The sequence below is a fragment of the Macaca thibetana genome, chromosome 11, assembly GCF_024542745.1.
Source record: "Macaca thibetana thibetana isolate TM-01 chromosome 11, ASM2454274v1, whole genome shotgun sequence".
NCBI lineage: Eukaryota > Metazoa > Chordata > Mammalia > Primates > Cercopithecidae > Macaca > Macaca thibetana.
In genome coordinates this window covers 49095199-49113768 of record NC_065588.1, presented here as the reverse complement: position 1 = coordinate 49113768, position 18570 = coordinate 49095199, and the positions used below count along the sequence as shown (strand labels likewise).

General features: G+C 46.8%; 2 protein-coding genes across 2 annotated transcripts; one reads left to right on the top strand and one right to left on the bottom strand.

Moving 5' to 3' along the window:
• Positions 1-3539: 3539 nt before the first annotated feature.
• On the bottom strand, positions 3540-9070 carry LOC126931601 (40S ribosomal protein S28-like). Its single transcript, XM_050749995.1, has 2 exons — positions 8937-9070; positions 3540-3759 (listed from the first exon to the last, which is right to left on the bottom strand). The coding sequence occupies exons 1-2, from the start codon at positions 9068-9070 to the stop codon at positions 3540-3542; spliced, it is 354 nt and encodes a 117-aa protein (XP_050605952.1).
• A 223-nt stretch (positions 9071-9293) lies between these two features.
• KRT76 (keratin 76) lies at positions 9294-18570 on the top strand. Its single transcript, XM_050748813.1, has 9 exons — positions 9294-9943; positions 11126-11340; positions 13055-13115; positions 13839-13934; positions 14460-14624; positions 14722-14847; positions 15499-15719; positions 17123-17157; positions 17599-18570. Exons 1-9 carry the CDS (start codon positions 9344-9346, stop codon positions 18012-18014), a joined length of 1935 nt encoding a protein of 644 aa, XP_050604770.1. The 5' UTR covers positions 9294-9343; the 3' UTR covers positions 18015-18570.

The following is an 18570-nucleotide window of genomic DNA, read 5'->3' as shown; positions in this document are numbered from 1 at the left end:
TCCTTTGCCTTAGCATTTGCATAGTTTTTTTTTGCAGAATTCTATGTGGACTTTTCAGTGCTCTTAAGTCACTGGGCTTGAGTTTGCTTTCTTGTACTTGACTAGACTTTTCATTCTTCTAGTAGGTAGTCAGTGAGTCCTGTGTTGTCCATGCTTTTCCTGTCCTCTAAGGCATACTTTTGCCCATAATGAGCTCACAGTGATTGTTGAATAATGCCTACTTGTGAGCCTGGATCCTAAACTAGGATTTGCGGTCTTTGGTCAATTGTCAAGAATTTCTTTGCTCTCTCTTCCACATCTCTCTTTCCTGGGTGTGGAGAGGTATATCCACTTGCAATGAAACAGAGGAACCAACTTCTACCCTACACCCTATTCTATCTATCTATCTATCTATCTATCTATCTATCTATCTATCTATCTATCTATCTATCTATCTATCAATTCCCTCCAACCACTCCCACACTGTCTTCCACAGAAGATATGCTCAAAAGAGTGTTTTCCTGTTCTAAGAGCTTGCAGACTCACTGGTTCACTTCCCATTAGGAAGACCAAGTTGAGTTTTTAGATTTCAGGTGATTCCCTTCTATATCTTTGTGAGAATATAGGCTACAGGTCAGAGCAAGTATCAATGGTAACAGTGTCACATCTACAAAGGCTCAGTTAAGGAAATCAGGGGATTGTTTTCTACAAGAATTTGAAAGTAGTTCAGCGCTTGCCTATGGATAATCTAGACTTGACTGCTGATGATCAAGGTTTGCATGTAAAGTTTTACGCAATTTGCAGGTAAATCTCTACACGATTCTTCTCTGTTTTGCCTAGAACTGGGTGGAGTGTTTGTTAGCCAAGCATCAGAGATCTCACTTTCTGGGATTTGGACTGCACCTTCTCTCTGCCTTCTCAGAACTTCAGTCCATGTGCATTCTCCCTCTATGCAAAGACAAAGACAAAGACAAAAAATGTGGGCACCGTGAGATAATCTTGGGATGATCAAGAAAAACTCACTTAAATTCTGAAAATGCTTCTTCACACATTTTATCTGAATCTTCACTACATCCTTCACAAGCCCTTCTAGCACACGCGCTGTCTAACGTACCTCTTTGTTGTGCCTAAGATAGAGATAACCCCCACCAACACTTCCAGCCCAGGCTGAAGGCTGAAGGTGACTTGGCTCTCCTAGGGAACCACTGATGGAGGTGTGCTGGGAGAATCTGATACTTTTGGAATCCGTGGTGACGAGACCAAATGGTGACAGCTCTGTCAACCACCAGAGAAGACGGTGGCAGGAGAAGGTGACTCTAGGTAGAACTAATGCTGTGACTCTCGGTGGGGGCAATTTTGCTCCCCAGGGAACATATAGCACTGTCTGGTTACATTTTTGGTTGTCACAAGTGGGGGAGTGCTACTGGCATCTAAACAATAGAGGCCAGGTTGCTACTAAACATCCCACATCACACAAGCCAGCCCCCTTCAACATAGAAATAGCCAGCCTCAAATGTCCACAGTGCCACTGCAGAGAAAGCTGTGCCAATGAGGTCATCTCATTCACTTCTCTCCTTGGGAGAAGATCTTTAGTTACAGTGATGCGGGTTACAGTTGAACTGAATAGAGACTCTTCTGGATTTGAGGGAAGTATGTATTTGTAGAAGTTTTTTTTTTTTTTTTTTTTTTTGAGACAGAGTCTTGCTCTGTTGCCAGGCTGGAGTGCAGTGGCATGATCTCAGCTCACTGCAACCTCTGCCTCCTGGGTTCAAGTGATTCTCCTGCCCCAGCCCCCTAAGTAGGTGAGACTACAGGTGCACGCTGCCACTCCTGGCTAATTTTTTTTTTTTTTTTTTTGTATTTTAGTAGAGACGGGGTTTCCCTAGGTTGCCCAGGCTGATCTCGAACTCGTGAGCTCAGGCAATCTGCTTGCCTCGGCCTCCCAAAGTGCAAGGATTACAGGCATAAGCCACCGTGCCTGGCTGAAGTTTGTTTGTTTTAAAATGGAAATGCCCTTTTATTCTGGATGAAGACATAGGAAACAAGCCAAGGAAAGAGTGTGGCCTTATGTGGGGACTTTCAAGACCTGTGCAAATGGCCCACAAGGTGCCTGCAGTTCTCGTATCAACCTGGCTTCCTCATGCCTTTGTGCCTTTGATGCTCTGTTCTCTGCCAGGAATGCTCATCTCACCTTCACCCACTTGCCCTGCTCACTCATCACTGAGGATTACCCAGGCACTGCCTCCTGAAAGCCTTCCTAGACCCTCCATGGCACTGAGCATCTGTCTGGACTCCCATGGGACTTTGTCTATCCCTTTTTATCATGTGCCATATTATATTAAAATGACAAGTTTCAGTGCCTGTTCTCCACATTAAAATAGAAGTTACTCAAAGGGATGGCTGTGCCTTATTCATCTTTGTGCTCCTCAGTGAACAGCAAAATGCCTGGCACATAGCAGGCCAGGCACTGTGAGCTTCACTAAGTTAATGAGATTTTGAAAAGGATAGGGTAGACTCTTAAAGGTAATTACTGCCCTGACATATTTAACAAAAACAACTGGATTAAACAACTAACTTTTGTGACTAGTGCAAGTCATACACTGGGCATTTTGCATATGTCATCTCATTTCATCCTTTGCAACTGCCATAGGAGGCAGGCAGCAATTATCCTCATTTTCTAAATTAGGACACTGTGGCTTGGAGAAGCAGAGTGACATGACTGATGGGAAGTGGCAGATCTGGCCTCAAATCTAAAGGGTACACATGTAACTACTGTGCTATGCTGCTGAATGGGGCCGGCTGGTGTCTTCTTGGACTCTAGGATGTCCTCCCTTGTATGTGGACTAATGACTTTCCACAGTTTTGAGCCAGAAACCAAACCTGAAGTTCCTACATTAGCAGATGAGGTTTCTACAGCTGAGGCCCTGTGATGGTGAGTGGGCCCACGTTCAACTCTCGGGAGTTCTGATCTCCAGACAGAGAAGCCATCGAGATTGATTAGGAGAATACCTTGATAATGATGGGTGTTCCTCCTTGATACCAAAACGGAATTCACAAAGTTTAAAACTATTTTCATCAGCACAAGTTGATGCTTCAAGGCAGATCTGACCAATTACATTCTAAGGGTGGGTTTTTTTTTTTTTTTTTTTTTTAACATGCAACACAAATGTATTATTTAAAGGTGCATCTTGATTACCTGTTTGGTGAGCAAAAACAAAATATGGTGGCTCACGCCTGTAATCCCAGTACTTTGGGAGGCCGAAGCAGGTGGAGCACCTGAGGTCAGGAGTTCGAGACCAGCCTGACCAACATGGTGAAACCCTATCTCTACTAAACATACAAAAATTAGCTGGGAGTGGTGGGAAGCACCTGTAATCCCAGCTACTCAGGAGGCTGAGGCAGGAGAATCGCCTGAACCCAGGAGGCGGAGGTTGCAGTGAGCCTTGATTGTGCCACTGCACTCCAGCCTGAGCAACAGAGTGAGACTCCATCTCAAAAAGAAAGAAAAAAAGAAGATTGTGGCAAATCATTCCTGTGGGCCAAGTGGTCAAGTGCAACATCTAAGATCCAGCAAGCAGCCAAGCTAAGTGCAACCTCCTGGCCTCTTGCTGTTTCTCCAACAGGGTGAGGACATCACCTTTTACATTGCAGATGATGGAGCAGCTCATGTCATCTATAAATTCCATGCGCACCCATGTGTTCTGTCCCTGAGACACTATCCTGACCAGCACCTTGGTGACCCTGGCCAGCATGGTAGGTTGCACATGGCTGGTGTCCAACCTATCATGCAGCAGTCAGGTAGAGAGTATATGGGTGGGTTCTTTACATGTCAAAGTGGACTTTTCACTTTGGGATGGTGTAATTTGACTTGCTAAAGTCTAAATAGAAGAAAAGCATCCATGAATTTATGACAGGCTTTGAGGTTGGACAGTCTTATTAAAATCCAAGCTTGCGGGCCGGGCACGGTGGCTCACACCTGTAATTCCAGCACTTTGGGAGGCCGAGGTGGGTGGATCACGAGGTCAGGGGTTCGAGACCAGCCTGACCAACATGGTGAAACCCTGTCTCTACTAAAAATATAAAAATTAGCTGGGCGTGGTGGCGGGTGCCTGTAATCCCAGCTACTCAGGAGGCTGAGGCAGGATAATTGCTTGAACCTGGGAGGCGGAGGTTGCAGTGAGCCGAGATTGCGAGATTGCGCCACTGCACTCCAGCCTGGGTGACAGAGTAAGACTCCGTCTAAAAAAAAAAAAAAAAAAAAAAAAAAAAAAAAAAAAAAAAAAAAAATCCAAGCTTGCAAGTGAATTGACTTGAGGCAAGTTAATTAACCTCGTGCCCTTATCTGTAAAATGTGAATAAAAATTCCTGCCTTGCAAAGTTTTTGTGACAATTCGAAACGATACATATAAACAACCTGTCAGTGACTTGTATATGTCAAGCAGTCAATGTTAGCTGTTTTAAAATTCTGTTCAGAGATGGACAATAGGAGTTAAGATTTGAAAGAGGAAATTATTTTCACTGAAACATAGTCCCCACACCTCTAGAAAGTATGCAGCAGATCAATAAGTATTTGTTGATTGATAGATTGCACTACTGATGAGGCCCTGTAGTGGGAAAATGGCTTGACCAGACATGGGAAAATGGCTTTTATGTAATTCCCAATATACACACTATGATTCCTTGCAACCTGTTGCAAAAATAATCAAAGATTTCACTATTGCCTTGACCCTAAACTGGGCTACCCCTTATAACTCCTCCTTCCTCTTCAGCCTCCGAACTGACACCTTCTAGGAGGGCTTCCTACATTGATATCATCATCACAAGAGCTGCCATGTGTTGAGCACCTGCCTCGTGTAAGGGTTTTCCAACTTTACCTCCTACAGTTCCCATTACAACTCCATGAGGACGCTGTGCTAACTCCAGTTTGCTGAATGGGAAACTGAGGCCCAGAGGGTAAAATGCCTTGCCTGATGCCATGCAACTGGAAAGCGGTAAGGCTGGGATCTGAATACAGGCTTGTCTAATTCCATGGCTTCCATATTTTCCACTCATTCAAGCTGCAAGGGAAGAGAGGAGGAGATGCAGTTATTTGAGTTCCAGAAAATCCAGCATGCCTGTGAAAGAGCCATGGTTTTTGGAAATATCCAGCCAAATCCATTTACTGGTGAGAAATATTCATTGACAGGAGAGCTGGTCTTTAGAGAACCTGTACAGTTTTCAGCACCCCAGTGCCCTTCTTGCTGCATCTTCAACCCCAGGCCTCAGTCTGCTCTCAGCTTCCTGCTATCTCACTTGCAGCAAGTGCTTCCTCTCCAGGGATGAGGATGTCTCCTTATGCCCTAACCCCTATCTGCACATTCTCATCCATCCTGGATGGCTAGTTGGACTAGTGTTTCCCGACTATACTTGACAGCATGTTAGTAGTTGTTAAGATAGAAAGATTTTGTTGTTAAATTTGGGAAGCTGTGATTAAATTAAGGCAAAAAGATTATTTTCTATAGGACTTCTTAGGGCTTTTAATATGCTAAATAACTTTACTAAAATCCCAAGAAAGAGCCATAGACTTTTCATTTCCCAAATTTATGTAATCACAGAACCTTTTAATCAGGGCCATCTTGGGAGATAGAATTTTGCCCTACATATGCCCTGGGAGAGATCCAAGTACCAGATAAAGAATTAGGGGTGAGCTGGAGTGTGTTTTAATCAAGTGTAGAGATAAGACCAGAATCAGAACAAATTGTGATTGCTAACAGCTAAGACCTTAGTAACAAGGATTTAGTTGTACTTAGATGTTTGCTTCTTTATCAAGCTTTCACTATAAATCTTGCTCTATATGGTAATTATTTTACTGTTCATTGGTTAAAGTTGCTTCATTAGTAATAAGCTTTTATGTCAACAAGAAAAGAATGCTAATTCCTAGTCCAGGGGCGGCATACCCAGAACGTTAATTATTCTGTTTTTTATTTTTGAGAACAAATTGGTGATTATCTTGAAAATGGGATCTGCGAACCTCCGTGGAGAAAGAGGCAGCAGCCATAGCTTCCTCATCCTCAGCAGATGGTGGTGGAGAGGGACGTCTGCCCACTTTGACCAAGGATAATGACTACTGTCTTATGATGCATTCCTTCACTCATAATTATGTTACAGGCAATCTGAAGTCTTCTCACCGCAGTTGACTGCCAGAGAGCAATTTGGTTAGAGGGAATAACTACTTGGTTTTAGTACCCCCAATTTTATAGGTGGGGAAATAAAAATCCAGGGTGCTCAGCCATCTGGCAAGCTTTACACAGAAGGTTCCAGCAGGTGAGGGATTGGAACTCAGATTGCTGGCAGTGGGCAGATCCTTTAGATACTGTTCTGAAAGATCCTACAGTGAATAAGGGCAATGTTGCTGAGGACTGCAACTCTGGGTATTTCCAGCAGCTCCATTCAACTGCTGAGAAGACAATCTCCATCTGATAAACAAGGTGATGCTTTGGCAGGCTCAGGCGACACGGATTAGGTGACCCAGCCCAAGCCCGTGCTTTTGTGATCTGTACATCACCTTTTTCCACCATGCTTCTCCAGCCTATGCCAGGGTGGTAGAAGTGAGCCACACGTCAGAGGCTGCCACTCACCACCTCAGCACTGCAGCCAAGGGAGGGAAGGGAATCAGAGATACTTAAGTCTGTTGTTTGCTTTGGGCTTTCACCTGGAGCTTCAGCTGAGCCTGGCTCAGCTTTCTTTCCAGGAAGGGCATGTGATCTGCTTTTAAAGGATCCAGAGAATATGAGGAAAGACCTTACCAGGGTGGGGGGCTGTCATTCAATTGATGGGTGGAGTAAATGTCTCATGGAAGAATTCAGCATGAAATCCTCTTCCTGGATTATCTGTGGATGAATGATGTTAATTTAAAAATCCAAATATATATTGCTGAATACTACGTATTTAAATTTCAAAACAATTCTACAAGTAGGATCAATGCCACCTTTTACAAATGAGAGAGAGAAGTCAAGTACCTTGTCCAAGGTCACTACATAGTAAGAGGTAGACTTAGGATTTGAACCCAGGAATTGAACCTTTGGAATTCCACAATGACAGGTTTTCTGTTTTCTGTTAGACCACAGCTATCTTACTCCTGTGTGGAATTTTGTGATTTTCAAAGGACTTTCAGTTACATTATCCTGCAAGTCTCACCACAAACCAGTAGGGTAGGAAAGGGTTTGGCAGATTAGAACACAGACTTACGTTAAATCGTGGCCCAAGGTCACCCAACCCAACCCTATTCAGTATAGGTCTCACTCTTTTCTAGTGAGCTTCTTAGGGATGCAAAGTTGTCTTGAGAACAGCCAGGGCCAAACACGTTATCGCTTCCCCATTCTCCCAAATAGAGTACTGGCAGTAGCTAAACATACAGCGCTTGCTACGTGTCAAGCACTGGGCTAAGCATTTTATATTTACTTAACTTGTTTAATGCTCACAACAACCCCATGAAGTACTTGCCATTCTTAGTTCCATTTTACAGTTGATAAACGAGACACATAAAAGTTAAGTAACTTGTCCAAGGCCTAAACGCTGGTGGATAGTGGATCTGGGATCTGACGCCAGACAAGCTGCAGAGCAGAGAGCTGAAAATTAGCTGCAGAGCTCTTGAAGTTGCTCAACTCATGGTGGTTCCCAGGTTTTCAGATCAATCCTCTCTCCTAGACTGGACTGTTCAGAAACCAGAAACTCAGAAAGAGCGCCCACTGCCAATTTGGCTGGAATTCTGGAGATAGACTCCCCACCAATTTCTTAGGGAGTCTAGAATCAGTGCCCCCGCTCCTGTCATATGTGTGAAATCTCCTATGCAGACAACAACCTGAGGATTTGGTCTTGCCCTGTGTGATGTGTTTGGGTGTGGAGGTGGGTTGGATGGGAGTGGGGGTCCGCTGAGCTCTTGGCAGTGAGAGCAGCAACTCATCATGTGTCGTTCATTCTGCCATCAAGCGTCCTCCATCCTCCTACTCCTGGCCCCTGTGGTGCAGCCATGGTCTGGACCAGGGCTTCCCAGACATCCTGCATTATAAGAATGACCTGGAGGGCTTGTTAAAAATGCAAACTCTCAAGCCCTTCCTCTGAAGATTTTCATTCACAGGGCTGGGGTGGGAGCTGGTTTTAGGTATTTGCAGTCTTAGACATCAGTCATCAGTCAGTTAACATGTTTGTGCTGTGCTTACCCTATGCTAGGAGCTGGACATTTTGGATAATTTAGAATGGGCAGGACTCAAGCCTTGCCCTCAAGAAGCTCAGGGACAGGTGGGGTATGGACAAGTAAGCAGGTAAGTATACTTTATGTCAGGGCCATGATGGAAAAAGTACAGGGTATGGTGGGAAGACAAGGAGGGGCATCTGACCCAGACCAGGGAGTAAAGCATGGAGGGGATCCCCTTCAGAAGATCTGAGTTGGGGCCTAGACACAACATGCACTGTCTTCCTAAGATGAATGGGGTCCTTGAACCGACTCTGCCAGCCAGCTGGAGGGTTCCCAGATTCTGTCCCCTCTTGCTTCTGGGTCCAGAAATCGCCTGCTGTCAGTCTAGGATGGTGGGGGGAGGGCTTGGTCTGAGGCTCTCCACTGTGCATGCCTCCTCCTCTTCCCAAACCTCATACTTGTTTGCTTCCTGTTCCAGGAGCTAGATGTGTTTAGCTCCACTGTAATTTCTTTCCCATAAGTAGCATTTCTCAGCCCAAACTCCAGGTTTGCTGAGATGGATGCCTTTAGCTGAGGTGCTGGCAGAGCAGACTCTGTGGGTCTGGGCCCCTCTCACTTCCGTTCCCACTCCAGGCCCTCTGAAGAGTTGGGCACAGGTGGCATACCACCGGAAGATAAAGCCCAATGATGGGAGAGATGGGTACAGCCGCTGTGGGAGCCTGTGGACACTGTGGTGCTGCAGGGAGGGACCCAGCCCGCCCGGAAGAGGTTGCCTGGTCCTCACCCCTGTGTCAGGGAGCTCATGGCTCCTGATCCCCTGGTGTCTAAAGCTGCTTCCTCTTGCTGGATCAGGTGCTGCTTGGGTTCCCTGAAACCCTTGAGGACATCACACAAAGAGAGGGAGGAGAGCTCCAGCATTTTGTCAACTGAGGCAAGTTTAGGTGATTAAGCTAAGAAAGCAAAGCCACTCTGGCCCAGAGGATTATCTTTGAGGTGTGTTGGGAATCGAGAAGTAACTTAATGCCTACGAGGCAAACCAAACCCAAGATGACTCTCAACTAATTGCTTGCCTCTCCTTTTGCCAAGCCAAACTCTCTGGTGTATAAAGGCCAATCTCCTCTCTTGTCCCCATCCCTCTCAGCTCTCAGCTCTTGCTAAGTGATCACTAGGTCACCTCCAAGCTCTCTCACTATGAACAGACAAGTCTGCAAGAAATCCTTCAGTGGCAGGAGCCAGGGTTTCTCCGGCGGCTCTGCTGTGGTCTCCAGCAGCAGCAGGATGAGCTGTGTGGCCCGCTCTGGGGGAGTTGGTGGAGGGGCCTGTGGCTTCCGGAGCGGAGCAGGCGGCTTTGGCAGTCGCAGCCTCTACAACCTGGGTGGCAACAAGAGCATCTCCATCAGCGTGGCAGCTGGTGGCTCCCGGGCTGGAGGCTTTGTGGGAGGGCAGAGCAGCTGTGGCTTTGCAGGTGGCTATGGAGGTGGCTTTGGGGGCAGCTATGGTGGTGGCTTTGGTGGTGGCAGAGGAATAGGTAGTGGTTTTGGAGGGGCTGGTGGCTTTGGTGGAGCTGGTGGCTTTGGTGGTCCTGGTGTCTTTGGTGGGCTTGGCAGCTTTGGCAGTCCTGGTGGCTTTGTCCCTGGGGGCTTTCCTGGGGGAATTCAGGAAGTGACTGTAAACCAGAGTCTCCTGCAGCCCCTCAATGTGGAGATCGACCCCCAGATTGGACAAGTAAAGGCCCAGGAGCGGGAGCAGATCAAGACCCTCAACAACAAGTTTGCCTCCTTCATTGACAAGGTGAGGGCAAGGCCAAGAGGTGCTGTGGAGGGTTTGGGGTTCCCAGGGGTTGGTGTAGAAAGATCCCATGGGGACCTGTGAGACACAGGGCAGGGGTGCCTGGCTCTTGTCCTGGTGCTGCCTTGGTCCCTACAAGACAGCGATCATGCCTCTTTCACTTTTTGGGCCTTGTTTTTCCAGCTATGAAATGGGGGGAAGAATTCCTGGTCCTGGTTTCCTGCTAAGAGTGAGATGAGGGTAAATGAAGTGGGGGTCCAAACACACTCTTAGCTCTTTGAAGAATGAGCCATTAGTCATAAAATTATTGCAGTTACTTTAATTTCTCCTGAAAAGCAATTGCTTGATAATCCAAACTAGCTAGTAATCAAAAACTGTGTTAGCACAGATCTTGGGGCTGCCTCTAAATGAGGAGTATTGGCAGCTGCCTTACCTTCCAAACGACGCTGTGCTTCAGCCAATGTTAAATTGAGCTGTCCATGCTGGGGCAGATGAGGGTGTGCTGGGTCTGTGTGGGACTGAACCCAGGATCTGAAGTGAATTTCCCCTGTTTATTAATTTGGGAAAGATGAAGATTTAGAAAAGACAGAACTAGAATTTGTTGAGTGATTATGCCATACCTGTTATTTTCATGTTTCCATCCCATGGAAATACATCACATCATATGAAGGAGGTCTTCATATGTGAAACTTCTAAAGAAATGTTAGACCTCATTGACTGTTTTCACTGCCTTTATGGAGCTGAAAAAAACTTACATCTAAAAAACAATGACAAACTTTATTTGTGCTGACCTCCTTTAGTTGTATTCTGAAGGACCCCTATAGACCCAGGGCAGTCCTGGGTTTGATTCTTAGCTTTGTCACTCAGTAGACTTGTCACTTTGGGAAACTTAAACTCTTTGAGTCTCAGTTGCCTTATCTACAAAATGGGGATCACAGCAACTCCTTTATAGGTGGTTGTGAGGATTAAATGTGATGGAAATACATGAAAATAACAGGTATGGTATAATCACTCAACAACTTCTAGTTCTCTCTTTTCTAAATCTTCATCTTTCCCAAATTAAAAAACAGGGGAAATTGCAGATTGAAGAACTGGGTTCCTTCTCCACATTTCTACCATGTGGGATGGGCAGCCCCACATGCCCAACTCAAGAGGCTGACTCCTTTTCTTCCCCCTTTGATGCAGGTGCGGTTCCTGGAACAGCAGAACAAGGTCCTGGAGACCAAGTGGGAACTGCTCCAGCAGCAGACCACTGGCTTGGGGCCCAGCAGCCTGGAGCCTTGTTTTGAATCCTACATCAACTTCCTACGCAAGCAGCTGGATTCACTTCTAGCAGAGAGGGGGAACCTAGAGGGAGAGCTGAAAAGCATGCAGGACCTGGTGGAAGACTTCAAAAAGAAGTGAGGGTTCCTCCTGGGGAGTTTCCCCTTCTGGGGAATTAGCAGGGAAGTGTGGTCCTAATTTGAGATTTCAGCTTTTCCCAACTGTGCCTTCAGTCAATACTCTGGGATGGATTTATTGAGTGAAGCATGACCAAGCAGAAGGGGGTGAGAGGGTGGGGACTGAGACTCCCAAGTGGCTATGACACAGATTTCAGTCTCCAGGTGGGCCCCCTCCTATTCCAGCCCAGAAGGACAAAAGAGTCCTCCCAGAGTTTAGAACCCTTTAGGATGAGGAGTCTGACACACTTGACTGTACATAGGAATCACCTTGGACACTTGTCAACAATGCATATTCCTGTATTCCAGTCCTAGGTATTCTGAATCATAGGTGTGGGGGCAGGCCTCAGGAGTGTGAGCACTCCCCTAGCTCCTGCGGATTCTAGGCAGATGTCCAGGGCTGAACTTGGTAAAGGCCTCTTTCAGTGAGTCTCATCCAATGTCCTGTTCTGCAGTTTTGGTTTGCCTCCTCCTCAACGTTCCATGTTGCAGTCCATACCCGTTGAGGTCTGTGAGGAGCAAACTGGGCCTCTCAAGGTGGGAGGGAGCTCCCAACTTCCCCAGGATCAGAACCCACAGGGACGGGCACCTGCTCTGCAGAGGCCCTATTCCAATTCAACCGCACGAACCTGGTGGGCACCCGCTCTGTGGCAGGCTCTGTGCTGGGCTCTGGGAATCCAGTGGCAACTCAGATTCACATTCCCAAAAGAGGTTTCAGAGACCTCTTTCCTCCTAGAGGAAAGAAAGAGGTCCTGCCCAGAGACCTCTTTTCTCCTAGAATCAGTCCAATTCCTCAAGCTTTATGAAATACAAACTCTTGGTAGTAGATTTTAGTCCTTAACAGGCAGGAATTCCACCACTCTGATGCATTCAGAAGATATGAATTCATTTTTAACTGAAATTCTTACAAGAAGTAACTGTAATTAAGTAAAACAGAAACAGAGGAAACAGGTAGAAATGCCCAATGAGAGCAAACATTTATTTCACTGGGTTCCATACGCACACATTGTGCTTTGCAAAGTCAATCAAAGAGCTTAGGCAAGTAGTCAAGCTCCTTGAAGTCTGCCCTCTCACCCTGACTGCCCATACCTCTGCCCATCACTGGATTTAGAGGGAAGAGGGCCAGGCAGTGCCCTGAGCTCTAAGAGGTCTCTGGGCAGGACTAGCTACATGATTTTCAGGGCTCAGTGCAAAATGATAATGCAGGAACCTAGTTACAAAATTATTAAGAATTTCAATCATGCCTGTAATCCCAGTACTTTGGGAGGCTGAGGAGGGAGAATCACTTGAGCCCAGCAGTTCGAGACCAGCCTGGGCAACAAAGTGAGATCTTGTCTCTACTAAAAATTAAAAAATTGGCTGGATGTGGTGGTGCATGCCTCTGGTTCCAGCTACTTGGGAGTCTGAGGCAGGAGGATTGCCTGAGCCTGAGAAGTTGAGGCCACAGTGAGCCATGTTTGTGCCACTGCACTCCAGCCTGGGTGACAGGGTGAAACATTGTCTCAGAGAAAAAAAAAAAAAAAAAAAAAAAAAAAAAAAAAGGGTCCCGTGTAACTGCACATGCCCATGAAGCTGGTCCTGTCTCTGCACTGGTGAGAAGAGTGCCTGGAATCCTCATCTCTCTTTTCCACTTCTGAAATGCCAGTGTTCAAATGTGTGCCTCTTGTTGTTCCAGGTATGAAGATGAAATCAACAAACGAACTGCGGCAGAGAATGAGTTTGTGGGGCTCAAGAAGGTAGGTGAGCCTGGACCAGCATATCCAGGTTCCCTTTCTGGGAGCTGCCCCCATGGAGAGAGTGCACAGCCAGCTGTTCTGGGGCACAGTGACCTTATATGGTGTGTGAGATTGACGCTTTTCCTTACATTTTTGGAAATGAAATGTTTAATGAAGGAAGCTGCTCTAGGTACATTACCATGGGAAAGTATGTTAAAATGTTACTGTGACTAATGAGCTGATTAGCAATGCGAACTAATAATGAGCGCTTTATGTGTAGAATTAATCAAGATTTTCAGCCTACAAATGTACTCCAGATGCTATTAATAACAATCAACAAATACTTGTAGCATATTTAAACCAGTCATCATAAAAGTGAAGTAGTGAGAATACCCTAATTTCTGTTCAGGAGGGTGGGATTTCTGGTACTACACAACCAAAGTCACATACATATTAGGTAAATTTTTTTCTACCCTAAAATCAGATGGTTACTCTTAATTTCTACCTTTAATCAGATGGTGCCTTATGGTTTGTATTTTGTTAAAGCATTAGGATTTGACATGTCAAGCAAGGAAAAGGAAGAAAGCCACTTTGAGTTTCCTTATTTTAAAAGGGAAGATGAGAAGTCACAGTTAGAAGGAGAGCTAGGGGAGGAACAAAGATGAGACATGAGGGCTTAGGAAAGAGCCACTGGGTGGGAGGGGAACAGAGGGTCATTCTCTGGGTTTCTAACCTCCTCTGCAGGATGTGGATGCGGCTTTCATGAACAAGGTGGAGCTGCAGGCCAAAGTGGACAGCCTGACAGATGAAGTCAGCTTCCTGAGGACCCTCTATGAGATGGTGATTCCTTGGTTTGCAAGCTCCAGAACCTTCCTGTCTGATTCTTCCCAAGCATAAGTTCAGGAGACAGCCAAACAGCACAACACTTACAAAACCAGCAATGGGGCTCAGGACTCAGCTCCACCCCACCTGGGAAATGTTAACTGAGCTCCTTCAGTCTGCATAGACCTGAGCCACAGGTCCTCAGGCCATTTTGCTCTGCACCTTCTCTCTGGCTCCTATACTCATATTATAGCTGGCTTCTTCATAATATTCCTCCCTGCTGGGGGCCCATGGAAACTTACACAATAGGACTCACTGGCTGATACTTTCAGGCTGACAGCCTGATTATATTTCCATATTTTGCATATTTCCTTTAGCCTTGTTGTCTAACATCCTTTAGGCTGTAGCCAGGCATAAAGTGTGAGCTTATTTTTCCAACAGATCCACTTCTAGCCCCATCCTTGGAATATCTCCGCTAGTAGAGGATTCCCAGCATCCCCTGGGCCAGGGGATGGTGAGAGTAACGATCCATGTTTCCTGCAGGAGCTGTCCCAGATGCAGAGCCATGTCAGCGACACGTCTGTGGTTCTGTCTATGGACAACAACCGCTGCCTGGACCTGGACAACATCATTGCTGAGGTCCGTGCCCAGTATGAGGAGATTGCCCAGAGGAGCAAGGCTGAAGCTGAGGCCCTGTACCAGAGCAAGGTGGGAACCCTCCTTGTGTCCTTAGATCCTGATGACCTTCATCAAGAATGTGCCAACACTTTGCAAAAGCCATTTTGATTGGTTTTTCCTCTGCTAGCTTGGGGAGCTGCAGACCACAGCTGGCAGGCACGGGGATGACCTGAAGAACACCAAGAGTGAGATCATGGAGCTCAACAGGATGATCCAGAGGCTACGGGCTGAGATTGAAAATGTCAAGAAGCAGGTGGGGCTGGGTTTAACGGAGAGATCCCGGAGGTCTTCTGGGCCCTGGAGAGAAGCAGCACAAGCTCTGCTCCTCTGCTACATGCTCTCTCCATCCTTTCATGGTGTCACATGTGGGATAGCACAGTCTTTGGGAAACTCTGTTTTTCCAGATGTTTCTTTTGGAGGTTGAGCTTCTTGGAATGCTCACTCAAGAAAGATGTTTGCTTATTCCAGTTTGCCTAGCAAATCTTGCAGCTGCAGTGCTGGACTTAAACACTCAGCTCTCAGCAGGATCTGCCCTTAGTGAAGCTGTTTCTCACACATTTCACATAACCTTGATGGCTGTTCTGTATCATTGGAATAAAGTGATTAGGCAAGAGAGTTTTTAACAGTCTTGCAAGAAAGATTAGAGACTAACCAGAGCACTACTACCTGTACCAGCATAGGAAAGCAAATTAGTGCTCCCTTTCTTGATGAGCCACAAGTCGATTTCTATGCGCCAAAGATGAATTAAGCAATTGCAAAATGGACTTCTTTTCTCTGCACATGCTGCATTGAGATTTCTAAGGAAAGGGAGGAAGGGATGCAGGATGTGGGGGAAGAGATCTACTCCTAGTAAAGATCAAGTGTTTGTTTCCGGGTCACTATGCTAATTGATCTTCTACCTCAGAATGCCAACCTGCAGACGGCAATTTCAGAGGCTGAGCAGCGTGGAGAGATGGCCCTCAAGGACGCCAATGCCAAGCTCCAAGACTTGCAGGCTGCCCTACAGAAGGCCAAGGATGACCTGGCTCGGCTCCTGCGTGACTACCAGGAGCTGATGAACGTCAAGCTGGCCCTGGATGTGGAGATTGCCACCTACCGCAAGCTGCTGGAGGGAGAGGAGTGCAGGTGAGGGGTCATGGGATCTCCATTCTCCAGATATGGTTTTAGAGTGACCTTTGATAGTGTGAAAAGTGGGCAAGATGATAAGGAGAGGAACACTCAGACAAAAGGCAAGGAGTGTCTTGAATGACAGAGTCAAGGGTTCAAGTACCACTCTTTTATGTCCATTGAGACCATCTAACTCTCAAATGTTTAATGGGCATCAATATTATGTTACATATCTCTACTGAACTTCACTGTGTGCAATGTATTAGGAAAGTTCTTTGGCATTATGACAAGTGATAGGCCGGTGCTGTCCACTGGAACTTTTTGAGATGATGAAGATGTTCTATTCTTGTGCTGTCCAATACAGTAGCCATTGGCCACTTAAGCACTGGAAATGTGGTTAGTGCAACTGAGAAACAGAGTTTTACATTTAATTTAATTTTAATTAACTTAAATAGCATCATGTGGCTACTGGCTCCATATTGGAAAGCTCAATATAGACAGTCCTACAAGCCCCACCCATGAATCCCATATGGGGAGATGGTTCATACATCCATGCTCTTGGAAAATAATACTACATTAAGCAGCAGACAAAGTCTTAGAGAGTGGTTATTGAATGCTAAAGGAGTGTCAAGAATCGAGAGATCTTTCCGCTGAGTTCCTGCCCAATGCATCATGTGTTCGGGGGTAGCTACCCCTCTGTCCTCGGGTAGCTCCCAATCTGATGAAGGAAGCAGAACCCAAGTATGAGAAGGAAAGCGAGAGTGAAGATGATGTCAAGTGTACTAGGAGTCATGGGATGAGGAGAAAGTGGTCAACACCAGTGGGCACACATGGGCAAGGTGTGCACACCCATTCCCTATCTTCTCAGATATGTGGATGTGCCTGCTTCATGAACAAGACACAGGAAGATGGGCAGTGCAGGTGGGGCATTTCAAATCCATCCTGCGTTTAGTGTCAGCCCCTCCCATATTTTCTCCACCCTGAACAACCCCCATCATGTCACCACCACCCCAGGAGGGCTCATTGTGGAAGCCTTCTTGGAAAGGGAGAATTGGAGATAAAAAAAAAATCCAGGGCTGAGTTGAGAAAAATGAAAGAGCATGCTAAGGTGGGAAGATGGTCTTAGCAGGGGATGAGAGGTGGGGACAGGCCAATCAAGGCAGATCTGGGTGTCAAGTAGTTTGCCTAGAGAAGATAATCTCTAAGTGCTAAGGGGAAAAGGGTGGGAAGTCTCAGCTCTTGAAGCACCCCCCTTTCTGGGGAGATACGGTCATGGAAACAGACTTGGAATAGGCTTTCTTCTCGCAGGAGCTTGACCCCTAGTGGGGCAAATGGGAGGGTGTGGCTCCCAAAGTTGTGAACTCTCAACTCTGGTTATTGACTCATTGCAGAAATAATTCACCTCTCCTCTTCCTTTTCAGGATGTCTGGAGAGTGTCAGAGTGCCGTGTGCATTTGTAAGTAGTCTATTCAAAAAACCCTCTCCCTGGGTTGTAAGAAGGGCAACTAGAAACAACCTCACTGACTGACCTTCAGGCAAGAAGGCCTGTTCCATCCAAGGAGGTCAGGCCACCTGACAGTGTCTAGGATCTCAGGCCTCGGCCACACGCTCTGCCCCTAGCATAAGCTGACAACCTCTCAGGCCAAAGATAAAACTCCTCTGGTTTGGGAAGTGGCCTAGGTTGGAAAACCAGAAATTTCTGTGGATACTTCTGGTTCTTATTCTTGGGAGAAGGCACTAGAGGCCAGGCTCACTCTCAAGGTTTGCAAACTGAGGCATTAGATAAGTTAGCATCTTTCTGGAAGTCACAGAGCCAAGCAGGGTGGGGATGTAATACAGTGCTTGGCTTCCCATTTCCCAGGCCCTTTGCCTGAATTGTGTGCCTGTTGTCTTATAGCAGTGGTCAGCAATGTCACCAGCACAAGTGGCAGCTCTGGTAGTAGCCGTGGAGTTTTTGGAGGGGTCAGTGGCAGTGGTGGCTACAGAGGCGGCGGCAGCAGCAGCGGCTATGGAGTCAGTGGCGGCAGCAGCAGTGCCTATGGAGCAGTCAGTGGCGGCAGCAGCAGCAGCTATGGAGGGGTCAGCAGCGGCAGCACTGGGGGCAGGGGTAGCAGCGGGGGCTACCAGAGCAGCAGTAGTGGGAGCAGGCTCGGTGCTGCAGGTAGCATGTCCATGAGCCACAGTGGAATGGGCTCCAGCTCTGGCAGTGTCCAGACTTCTGGAGGCAGTGGCTATAAGTCTGGTGGTGGAGGCAGCACCAGTATCCGCTTTTCCCAGACCACGAGCTCAAGCCAGCATAACTCCACCAAGTGATCTTCTGTGCCAAATCTCTATAACCACCTGCTTCCCACTCAGCCTGCAATAGTGTTTCCCACTCTCTGCTTGGCATCAATGGATGCACATGGGTCAACCACATTTTTCCTCAAGTTCCCTGGAGAAGAAGCTGAACTTCTGGTTTCTCTACTCCCATGACCTTCCCAGGGCCATGGAGGTCCAGCTGCTGGTCTGGGATGATGATGCCCCTGGAAACCTTCCTGCAACGGCCCCTTACTTTGGACAGCAACCTCTGAGTCCAAGCCAGTCTTGGCCTTCACAGCCTGGCCTGTTCCCACTCTGGCCCATCTCCCTTTCTTACTGGGAGTTGGTAATTTGAAGCCAATCATCTAAGCACTGTCTGAGGAGGGCAGAGTCATGGGTTCAGTGCTGGAGGGTGCATGGTCAAGATCTCCAGACTGCTGGTTCCCAGGGAACCCTCCCTACATCTGGGCTTCAGATCCTGACTCCTTTCTGTCCCCTAATTCCCTGAGCTGTAGATCCTCTGGTGATGAGTATGCTGAACTTTCTTTTCTCAATAAATTGCACTGAATTT